The following is a 12,201-nucleotide window of genomic DNA, read 5'->3' on the forward strand; positions in this document are numbered from 1 at the left end:
TGCGGTAAGAGTATAAGGTAGCGCGCCATGTCTGCCATTAAAATTAATATTTGCCGTCATTCAATTCTCGGGCAGTGAAGTAAACACGTCAAAAACGGTTTAAAGTAGAGGCATAATATACGAGTGGCTGCAAATTGCCAACTACCAGCACGAAGAAACCGAAAAAAGAAGAGCAAGCAGGTTACACTCAAAAACGACAAGACACAGAAACACTACTCACTTTATAAAAAATCATCTTTAAAGTGCCGTAGAACCCCATCGTTATAATCCTGTGGTGTTTCTTCACTGCCAGTTGATGAAGCCCCAGTATCCCTGCCTGGTGGGTATTCTCTGACAACGCGCTGGCAGCTCACTCTCAGGTAGATCCGACACTATCTCTGATGTGGACATGCTCAGGCACGTCAGAGAAGGAGCGTGCATGTAGCAGAACCGGCAACGAAACCCTCGCCGTGTCACACCAAACGAGGCTCGCTAACAATTCGGCTCGGCGGTGCTCTCACAACTGCCGGCCCCAGAGGACTGCGAGAGGATAATGAGGGGGAAGAGACGCCGAGAAGAAAAGTGGAGGTGGCTGTAGTGTTTGCGGTGGGAGGAGGGAGGGAGGGCTGAGGAGAGAGGGGAGGACCGTGCCCCCTTTTTCCAGCCTGTGCTACACTGGCTCCTGCTCAGGGATCGGATTACATCTTCCCCGGTGGTGAGGAGGCGAATGGTGCAGTCCGGGCTTCAACAGTATGCGCTGCACATCAATTAGATGAGCCGGGCGCCGGGGAGCGATGTACAGGAGAGGGGAAACGGGACAGGGGGGAGGAAGTAAGAATTCTGCAGTCTGATCTTAACCAAACACAGTCTCTCTCTCTCTCTCTCACTTGTTGCTTTCCGCCCTCCCCCAACTGATGCACACCCAAGCTACCCCCCTCGGTTCTCTTTCCTTTCCTCATCACTGGGCAGGTGGAATTTTCACAAGACGGTCTGTCTTCTGTATCCGCTGCGTTATCTAAAGCTTATTCAGTCGTGGCCGGGAAAGACATTTTTAATAATTGTAATAATCCTGAAGTGCAGCTGGGATACGGGGTTAAATGTTTCACATAATAAATTTGTTTCGAGAGGCATCTTTTACGACTCAACTAAGGCAGTTCTCGGTGTGCTTTTAAAAGTCCAATAGCAGCCACCCGCATCCGGCTTCCATAAATGTATTACATTATCAATAGCTCGCGTCAATTAAAATTACCCATTTATTTATTTTACAACATGAACGCGGCGGGAATAAAAAAATCCAATGCTTTGAAAACAATGCAGCCTACGGATGGATGCTTGTTATCACAGTCATGTATCAATACAAAGGCAGCAGTGTGGCACTTTCTACTCGAAGCTTTCCGTACACTGTCACGGTACAGTATTCAGTTAATCAGCGAGACTGTACAGACTGCATTAGAAATTCGTCTCCGTGAACTTATTTTACAGGTTTTACTTAACTGTCATGAGAGCTGTGGCTGAAAGTCTGTTTAATGCAAATGAGGGTCGAAAAGAGAAAAACAACTCTTAATGGCTTCTGCGCTTTTGCTAGGGGGAACAAAGTTAAAAAAAATCATCTGAAACCTTGCTTAATGGGCAGCGCCTGCAACTCGCTTATTAGTCGTCTCGTATTTTTTTCAAAGAAATACGGAAAAGATTATTTACTGAAAAACTAACCTGCTGTATCGGGTGACTGTTCATTTACGAAAGCCCAGAAAAAAAAGCTTACCAGACTCTTTCATCTCTACACCAAAACAATGGATCCTGAATTTTGAGAACAGCAGCCCTGCAATAAACAATGACTGCCTCCAGTCAAGCCATTTGCTTGACATGTACAAACTTGTCATTAACGTTTCGCTTCCAGGCACGCATTGTGATTTTTAACTGATCTAACTGCCAGAGCAGTTGAACTATTGCACATTCATTGTGAAAATGACCAAATGTCAGGAACGCTATGCTACCTTTCACAGAGATGGGCCAGATGGTAGGGAAACACTGAGGACAGACCCAAGTCCAGACTGACACGTACTGTAATAACAGATCACTTCTAGCCCCGATGGCTCTGTCCTTAACTTCATCTCAGATCCAAGGATCCTTCGTACGCAAGCCCTTCCCTTCATTCAGCACATTTCATCAAGAATTTCCATTAGTGTTTGTGTTGAGAGAGTATCTGCATGACAAAGAACAACTGATGAGGCAGAGCCAAGAACAAAAGCATGAAAGAATTTGGTGGGACAAAACTCTTCTTCAGGTGACATCCTCAGGACATTAATTTCAGAGGGCTTTGTGCCACACTCCAACACTAGCTCCAATTACACTATTTTGCAATTACCAGTAGATAGCAAAGGTAAACGAACCATGCTGACCATGAAGCAGTGGGATAAATGTCCAGATGGACCCTGAGTTGTTTCAGTAATGTTAGTCTTACTACAAAATGGTATGCTTTAAAATAAAAGAGTAACTTTATTCAGGCAGCCTTGTGTTATCGGTCTTCATAATTAATGTTTTTTTTTTATTCTAGTGAAGCATCAACAGACAACACTTCACAGATTCGGTATCCTATCTATTCTATATACAGCCGTACAAGAAGAAACCAACATTTTTATTTTAATCATTCATTAAAAAGGGAAGGCGATCTTACGTAGTGATGAAAATCTTTAAAAATCTGCTGCGCAAATGCCAAATTGTAAAATTAGTCTATTTTCTACACCATTTTGACCTTTCACATAATACACATGTAAATACTCTCAGCACTTTTTATAGATGTTCAGGCCTGCAGAGCTCAGTAGTAGCATCTTTGTATAATTTCAGACTGTAATTAGTTTGACTAGTGAAGTATCTACAGAACTGCACACAAACATTTTATTAAAATTTGCATGGGTATTCATTAAATGAAATGGCTCCGCATATCAACATAGCTATCAGCGATTTTAAATTCCCACAAATCCAACTGCATAAAAACAGCTAGAAGCATCCAATACTTGGGGAAGGCTGATGGCTGAGGTACTGAAGCCTGAATTGTGAAAATTAGCTGCCAAAATTTTATAAATGTTATATTAACTGCAAATATAATGTCTTTCTCTAAATAACAGCCTCTTAAAATCTATATGCAGAATCTATGGATGGTATCTATTGAAATGGGTTGCTGTATTTCTGCTAATGCAGAAAACACAAATACAATCGGTAAATACAAGTAAAGGTTCAGGTCAACTTTCATGAGAGTTTCAGTAGACAGTAAGCCACAATCACACATGGGGTAACAAAGTATTCTTTATAGTGTGGCGGAAGTACACTAGATTCTATCCAGCCTGTATCCTGGTTTCTTTCAGGAAACAGATGGATGAGACCCCTGGATCAATCAGATGCTATCAAATGTGCTAAACAGGCTGAACAGCAGCCTCTTGTTTGTAACCTTTTTTATGTTCTTATCTTAAATAACTGTGCCGTAGCATTTTTACAATACATTTTTAAGTTCCATGCTCATCAAATTTTTAAGAATTACAATAAATTGAATTTAAGAGTTTAAGAATAAATTGAACTTTTCCCCATTCACACAGAATTGAATAATTAATTGTTAACATTTGCATAGTGCTTTCATCCTAGAGGATTTTAAAGACCTTCACATACAGTAGGGAGCCCACTTCAAACACCGTGGAAGTACAGCACCAATTTGGTTGACTGGTGGCAGTGATCACATGCTACACAGATCATGTACAAAAGTGAGTAATTACTACACCGACTAGTCTTTGGGGAGGCCAGATTGTGTAAGGCCAAATTTAATTTTGTCAATACACCGGGGTTAACAGTCCTACTCTGATAAGCAGTGTCATGGGACCTTGAATGATCAAGTAGTCAGGACCTCCATTGAAAATCTCAATCTCAATCCAACTGCATAAAACCAGCTAGAAGCATCCAGTACATGGGGAAGGCTGATGGCTGAGGTACTGAAGTCTGAATCGTGACAATTAGCTGCCAAAATTTTATGAATGTTATATTAACTGCAAATATAATGTCTTTCGGCACAGGATCCCTGGTCCCCACACTTGGACATTATTTTGTTTTTGAAACTCTAGTACAGTGGAAAGAGTGCCAACTACAAGTCCATTAACACCACCTTCAGGAGCAACTTGGTTATCCTTAGAGGTCTGGAATCCCAGTCCACTCCAAGCCTACCCTTGCTAAGCTTCTGAAATCTGACCAGATCAGGCCACAAGGTGGTAAAACGTTTGGAAAACTAGCATGAGGGGAACTCAGTTGATACTATAGCTGTACAAGGCTGACCTCAGGGAATGCACTGCAATGCAAGATGGCAAAATACAGCAGCAGTGAGAAGTCCGAAAAAGCAGTTACCAAACATCCGTTTCACACAGTCTAAGAATATGTAATGAGTTGCCTTTTCAGGGTGACAGCTCTCCTCCACCCAATCCTGACAAACTTCGGGATCATCACCGGTGACTTCCAGATCTTTACAGGCACAAGCTCCATTGCTTTGTTTTAAAAATTTTGTTTCAAACCTCTGTTTGAACAAACCTTGTTAATCAACCTTGCTGATTAAAGTGAAATGTCCTTTCATATCTTTATTTTAATGTTACCCTGGGTTTTGGTTTCCATGGTAATTTTCTGACTTTAAAATGAGCTGAGGTTACTGTAGCATGTTCCATTTTATGATTTCACTGCCAAATCTTACTACTTCACAAAATCAGAATTCATATCTAGGCTGAGAGGCGTGATCCAGATGGCACGAGTTCAAGCCCAGGTCATGTCACTAGCTGACTGTGACTGGGATTCCCTAAGGTGGCATTGCATGATGACTGGTTCAGTGCCATTGAGGGTCAGCCAGGATTGTTGGCGGTTAGCGTTACAGTGACCTCCCCAGATGCCCGTGATCGTGCGGCGACATCAGCCAGGAGCACACCTCTCTTCTCACGGGCATTGAACCTCCTGTACGTCACAGCAGAGTTGGTGGAGAAAGCCCATCAACAATGGGCATGTCAGGGAGTCTGTTCGCACCTCCTCCTCCTCATGAAGGAACAGGGGTCAGTCCATTGAGCCGAGACACAACTTGCATTTCCATATTTGGTACAGAAAAAACATCTAAAAATGATTTCTGAAACGTGGTTTGCTTACCATGGAAAGTGTTCGGTACTTCTTAGAAACAGAACGCAGGCATTTCATTAATGAACATACATGGACCCAGGTTTCATTTAATTGTTTTGTCAATGACATATTTCTGAAGGTCTGGAAGACGGCCACAGTCCTCATAGTAAAGTGAAGTATATATGTAAATCACACACCAGACCAAACTAGCATGCTCACACGCATGCATAGCCAAGTCAAGATACACTCCAGATTAGTGCTGTATTAATGCAGCTGAATCAATGGTAAGAGGTATGTCTGGTATTTCATAATCTTATCTAAACAGCACAGCCTCTGTGGTAAACAATGTGAGATTAAACTGTCAGTACAGTGTCAAGAAACATCCTGAAAGTAATGGAAATGTAGTCCTACAGTTAAATACAGCTACAACTGCTGGATTGTTAAGTAACAGAAAAAATGCTAAATAAAATTTTCAGAGAATTCTGAACATTTATCAGTAGAATATGGGGAAGTTATATGACAATCTTACAAGGCAACTTAGCACTACAGGATTTACAGATTTTACCGAGATGAAATACTCATTAAGAAAACTCTCAGAGGTCTTGTGGTAGTGCACTGGCAGTTATTGGATTTCTCAAGTAGTTAAAAGCATCTGGATGTTATCAGCTAGGCTGGCTGCTCTGTGTCTCTTTTGACAAGTAAATATTTGTATGGAAAAGAAAAAAAAAACACTGGATGCTGTTGGTGTGTCACAAAATCTTGCCCCCCCCCCTTAACGAACACAACGAAAGAGTATGGTGGCAGGTGCTGTTGTATGTAGATGATCTCTTGCTTCTCCATATGCCAGTGATCTTTTCTCTCCTCCATTGCCATGGCAACCAAACTCCGCACAGACACACTGGAGCAGAGCAGAACGGGCCGGCCATCTCCACCAGGACGGGGAGTTCTTTTTTTTTCGGGAGCACTCACGCTGCGCCCCTCCAGAGACGACTCCCAACCTTTACACAGCCGATTGGAATTCTCGGCATGCAGAGGGGTCAAGCTAGACGCTTTGAAGAATCCGTAACCCATTGTCGTTAACCTTCTGTTGCACACAGTTCCTTATTAACTGAGGCCAAGCCCAGAGTTGGCAGGCTACTAAACCCCATGAGCCAGACAGGGGCTTTTACAAAACAGGTGTCTGTGGGACCAAATCAATTTCACTCTACATTTTTTTTTACATATAAAAAATATATGCCAGGAGGTAGTTAAAGACATAAAATGAGAGTAGAGATGTTAAGTCCTTGATGTGTTACAGTTTTGTGTTGAGGGGTTAAAGATTTTAAATCCAGAAAGGTGCAGCTGTCAGAAATGGTACTGGGACAATTACAGCCTCTTGAGAGCAGGCTACAGTCTTGCACACAAACCATCATTAGGATGCACTCCCAACCCAATGATTTTGAGAGAAACAAAATATCCTGCCAAACCTATAAACCTATGAATAGTTACACTGTGAGAGAAACAGCCTGGGGCCTGAAGGTACAAACTAAAAAGAAAGAGAGATCTATTACACTGTCAGATGTAATTCTGAAAACAATATACTGATAAAACATAAGGTCTCTCTTCCGTTGTGCATTTGTAAATGCAAGAAACACTATTTATTTAAATAAAAGGACATGCCACTTTTACAAAAAGTGCATTTTCCTTTGCATCTGATAACGAGAACAGAACACTGTTAAAAAAGGCAAAAAGTAAGCTAATTTCTTTGTCTAACACTCTATACAGTACATATCGTGAATGACACTGGCTGAACTTGGAAAGAAAATGATACAGTTCTCTTATGAGATTAAACTAGCCTTTTGCATCCAACATGATGAGACTGTTTTGTCTGAGGCAAGTGAATGAGGGTGTTCTTAAAAAGTCATTCAGATGTTTTAAAAGGAAACTGTTCAAAGTAGGTTCTCTTATCAGAGGTCTGATCTGCAGTCACAATAGCTGTGGTCAATCTCTAGGCCTGGAGATCCGCCATAACTCCTGAGCTCTGTGGGCAGCGACTGCAATGCTGCACTTGGCTGATAAAAACGTGATACAACTAGGCTGAAAAGGGACTTGTAATAATATTGCTATAAATTACTGCTACTGTGACAAGAACTAATACTGTTCTGCGTTTGTTGTTTATCTTCCAGTGGAATCAAGATGGTCTCTTTTTCCCCCCCACAATATGAAGTCTGTGAAGGTCAGGATTTTAAAGATTCATTTTTAGTTTCCTCTTCCCAGAGGATAAACAGAAGGTCCACGAAGGATATAGAAACAGTAGTAAATGTGGCAAGCAAAACTGCTAGTAAACTGGTTGTTTAACAGGGCCTTCAACAGAAATACAATTCTGTACAAAGTTTAGGGAAACTATAATATTGAGAAATTAGTCATTTCTAATTAAGTAAATGGTGAGATCAGTGTGACCTGTTTTAATAACTTGGAAATTCTAATAGAAAGGAACGAAGGCAAGAAATTCCACTTACAAGGCTGTAGGATAAGAGCTGGCCACTCTTTATAATCAAACAGATAAACCTGAAGAACTGTAGCAACTGCTTCTTTTCTGCCCCTGTGGGAAAATTATTGTGTGCTGTTTGCATAGCTGTCAGTGTCCAGCAGTGCAGAAAGGGGTCCAGTGACAGACGCTCTGGGACACGGAATGCTCTCTCCCCAGGGGCTTTTTGAGAACAGATACTGGAGCCTGGAAGACCAGGCTGGACAGTGGGTATCTCTCAGAAACCAAAGCCTTCCCAGGATTCTCTTGTGGTGGACAGCCAGAGCCCAGCCATTTAAAAAGCAAATGTCATAAATAACTAATGACGTCAGTAAAAACCCTCCCCCTCAGTTGCCGTCTTTCTTTCTTCATTAAGTATTCCTTGGCTTCAAAAGGGACACGGCATAAAGGCTTAATTGTGTATAAATTTTAGGGCATAAACCCAGAGGAAAACAATTTAAAAAGAAACCTTGAAAATCAACAAACTTGCCAATGAAGGCTGTTATTGGGCACTGCGAATTAACTCCTTTTCCTCTTTATTTACATCCAGGCCTAGAGAACTGGTCATGGACGTGGCAGACATTAAAATCCAGCAAGCCGGTTTTCCCTTGACCTTCCCCAGGCAGTGAAAGGCTAGATTCTTCAAAGCTGATGACCTTTAGTATAACAAATTCACAGTGAAATCTTTGCTGGTCAATTTCACCAGAGGTTTTTCTGAAAAGTCAATGTGTGTTTACAACAGTTCAATAAACAGGTTTCCTTTCCTGCTCCTTAGTGCAGGAAAAAAAAACATCACAGAAGCTGTCAGTTTTATACACATATAAGCCAAACCTGGGCCATGAACAATGTTGGACTGCAAGAAGTTGTTTGATTTAAGAGTAATAAATTATGGATATTTGATTAATTATATAAACAATACTTTTATATAATGTACAATATATAATTATATAGTCAACAATATTAACTTTTATTAAGGATCGTAATGCTTATACTTTATAATGATAATAGTGAACAAATGAAACAGTGATTCTGTTGTGCCCAGTGATTTTAAAATGCACACCACTCTGTATAATTGAGCTGGAAACCAAGCTATTTTTTTTTTCAAATTTTGTGTAGAGCTAATGTAAATGTAAAACACAATACTACTGGGAAAAACAGTTAAACCTACTGCCTGAACTATGGCAGCATGTTAAACATAGACAACTTTTTTAATCATTGGAATTACTGGATTCTGTATCTGCATAATGCATTCAAATGCTAGGAGTGCGCTCAAAATATTTCTGTTGTTAATTCAGTGTTAATGCTCAACTTGGGATGAGTGGATGACCACATCAACTGTAATAACTTTATGAGTTCAATCTATACAACATATTGTACTGTACATACTTGCCCAAAGCCCAATGTTCAGCGCATATGTGCAACTTCAAAAGATTAAAAGCACAAAATGCTAATTGTAATATTCTATAACTTACTAAATTCCTCAATCATAATACCAGTTAAATGCGATATACGTAAATAAAAACATTTGGCAAAACATAAAGGAAACTATAGTGATATCCAGATTCTGCACACATCCTTAAGAAATACTCATAGAAAAACCCAAACAGCTGAGTAGCGAATACTGCTGTTTTCAATCAAAGTATTGCAAACAGCGTTAACCTATGATCACTGAAGCTGTGGGAAGTGAATAATGCCAAGCATTACATATATCCCAGAAATGCTCTTTGAAGATGCGCAAAAAAATGAAAATGTGCCAATTATAAGCCGAAGAGGCTCAAGAGCTAAACCCAGCCTTTGCTTGAAGGCTTGTTTTTGTAAAAGGACTGTCAAGGGCCATTTGCTCTGTGCTGAGCTGAAACGGCCCCAGGTCAGCTCAGGAGATGATAGTAAGAATGCTTCACCAAAAAATGACCTCCTATATCAGGGTCACAACTTCTTTCACAAGGGTCTAATGGACTGCTCTGAGGAGCCTTAAGATTGGCAGCTTTGAAAGACCTTCACTTGACAATTCTTGCACTGATTGCAGTCCAACAAACCAACGCTTGTCAAGTCTGGTGTATCAATTTGAGTCCATGGCTTGTGTGTGAATGCTGTCACCCTGCTGTTTCTTGCTGAATAACGTCAAGGCAAACAAGATGCTTCATCTCTGTGGGCTTTACTCTATACATAATTTAAAGAGGGTTTTTAATCCTTATTGGATCAGAAAGCTAGGTTTTTTGGGTTCTCTGCATGAATCAGAATCCTTTTAGCTGTGTGGTTAAAAGCCTTAAGATTGGATAAGCTTGAAAATGCCGAACAACCTGTTTTAGCCCACTGAATTTCGTCAACCTTCAAAGTAAGTTGATATTTCTTTATTATCTTGTTTTAACTTTATACAAAACTCTTGTAATCACCATAACAATCTACACTGTTTTCTTGTATCTCTAATCTGTTTAGGCCCTAATTTTATCTGGGTAATCCATCAATCTAAAAATCGCTTTAACCCATTTACCTTACAGATCATTTGCATTTTGAAAAATGAATAACTTCTAAATACTAAAACTCAGAGAGAAAGTACTTTGGTTTTTTTTTTTAATGCCAACAGACTAAGTAACGTAGCTCATTATAATGTGACATTTTATCCTGTCTGGTATGCACCTTATTAAAATGAGTCACTTTAATTGAGTTTCAACACAAATATGTATATCTTCAGTACATACAGAACACAGTATGTATTTACACACTCCCACACACTTGCACTTGGAGAAGATGAGCTTCAGTTTTCCTTAAAAATAGCACATAATTATAGCTTTTAAATTCTCCACTAGGAAAGCGGTTCTGTAGATTCTCATGGTTTTATGTGCTCTGTGGGATGGAGGGAAGGAGGCATGAAGGATAAACCTAAAAACATGGATCAATAATCTCATCCACTCGGTTTTCAATGCACTTTTCCTAAAATGTCACTCAGGTTGATCTCTCTGCCCCCTAACTTAAGACTGAGAATTAGCAAAGAACCTATTTTAGCCATAGAAAAAAAGCCAATTTAAAATAAACATAAATAAAAGACATAGAAAGTACCATCAATTGTGTAATTTCGGGACAACACTAAATGCATGAGGTGCCTATTTATCAGGCTGAGATGTTCCGGTCACTGAGAGAGTAACTGTAAGTGGTTTAGGCATAGATGAAGAAGAAGAGTACCTCATATTTAACTAAAGAAACATAAAAAATGCAGTGGTTGGACAATCATTCATTTCAAAATGCAGGGCATGAGGCCGGGACCAAATTTCTAGCCGAAATGCGGAAATGTGAACAGGTGGGTTTGAATCATGTCTTGACTTGGAAGGAGCAAAGAATGCAGGTGAAAGAACATCTTTTAGCATATTTTGGGATCAAAACCGCTATTGTGTGGCGTACCTGCCTTCAAACATCACAATGAAGCCCTCATTCTCTGTTGCTGCACCCCATAACTTTGTCGTAAGCAGAGACTAATAAAGGATGGAGCACAAAAACTGCTTTCACTCTACTGTGGCCGACGAGGACCTCGGCTGACCTGTACACAAAGAGGAATGTCTAGAAATGCATGAAAGCTTTGGCCCATCTCTTTAACAAACAGTGCACATGTCCATTTGTTAAAGTGAAGAGGGTACAGTACGCATTGGTTTTGGTTACTGCTCCAACAGAGGTTTGTTCATGTGCACAAGACTATCTCTGGTTGTCGGAAGCTGAATGGGATAGACCGGGCAGAAACTGCTTTAATGAACAAAGTGTCCGCTGGGGTAATAAAAAAGAGCCTCTGCAGAAAAAGTCAGAGTTGAGTATCAAACACCAAAATGCATATCTGACTGCAGGCCTGCTTCCAGAAATATGAAACATTCACTGATAGCAAAATCCTGCTGAGAGACAGCTTGAATATTGTTAGGAAAAATATAATAAATGTCACAAATGAGTTGAGGCCATTTGGTCAATCAAGACAGTTTGGCTGTAATAGCTAATTGATCTCTAAAGGATGTCACCCGGCATTTTCTTGAAATGAGTCTTGGTATCAGCTTTAACAACATGGCTGGTAGCTTGTTCTATATGGAACATACTACCTAGATGCTAGCATGTGTCTTTCTAATGTAGAATATACCGTTCCAAGGTATGTTCCTTTTTGTGAAGGAATTAATTTGGTCTTTCTCAGGATTCATTAATTTCAAGGAGGACACAATTATTGTGCACCCATCAAATACTGTAAGTGTGATGACTGTTTTTCTTTCAGTATTTATTCCACCCCATCAAAAGGTTTGGTGGTAAAACCAGGAAAACCTGATTTGCTCAAGCATTAATTACATGTGCCTTTTCCAGACAGACAGGAAGAACACTGGGCTTATATACTTTGTGCAACAGTTCACAAGTGAGAAAATCAGCCCCCAGGTCTAGAAAAAAAGTCTGCCATCGCAGTTCTAAAACAACTGAGTCTGCTTGTGCGCAGACAAACTGACAACCCAGCCTTAGGCAAAACAGCTTTGAAACTCAGGGAAGATTTAGCAAACAGATTTAAACACCACCACAGATGCAAATAACAATAACAGATGGCATTTTAGTCCAAATATTTCAGAATCCAA

At 40.2% G+C, this 12,201-nt stretch overlaps 1 protein-coding gene across 3 annotated transcripts in view; it reads right to left on the reverse strand.

The window, feature by feature from the left end:
- fbxw7 (F-box and WD repeat domain containing 7) overlaps positions 1-12,201 on the reverse strand; it is a 214,251-nt gene that overhangs the window by 26,149 nt on the left and 175,901 nt on the right. The window contains exon 1 of one of the 3 annotated variants that reach the window (XM_088633188.1): positions 221-573. The exons of the other annotated variants lie outside the window; for them this stretch is intronic. Coding sequence (XP_088489314.1) covers positions 221-259 — 39 coding nt within the window. The 5' untranslated portion in view covers positions 260-573. Of the gene's footprint in view, positions 1-220; positions 574-12,201 lie in introns of those variants that run through there. 3 annotated transcript variants of the gene reach the window in all.

Source organism: Lepisosteus platostomus, chromosome 1 (assembly GCF_059453375.1).
Source record: "Lepisosteus platostomus isolate fLepPlt1 chromosome 1, fLepPlt1.hap1, whole genome shotgun sequence".
NCBI lineage: Eukaryota > Metazoa > Chordata > Actinopteri > Semionotiformes > Lepisosteidae > Lepisosteus > Lepisosteus platostomus.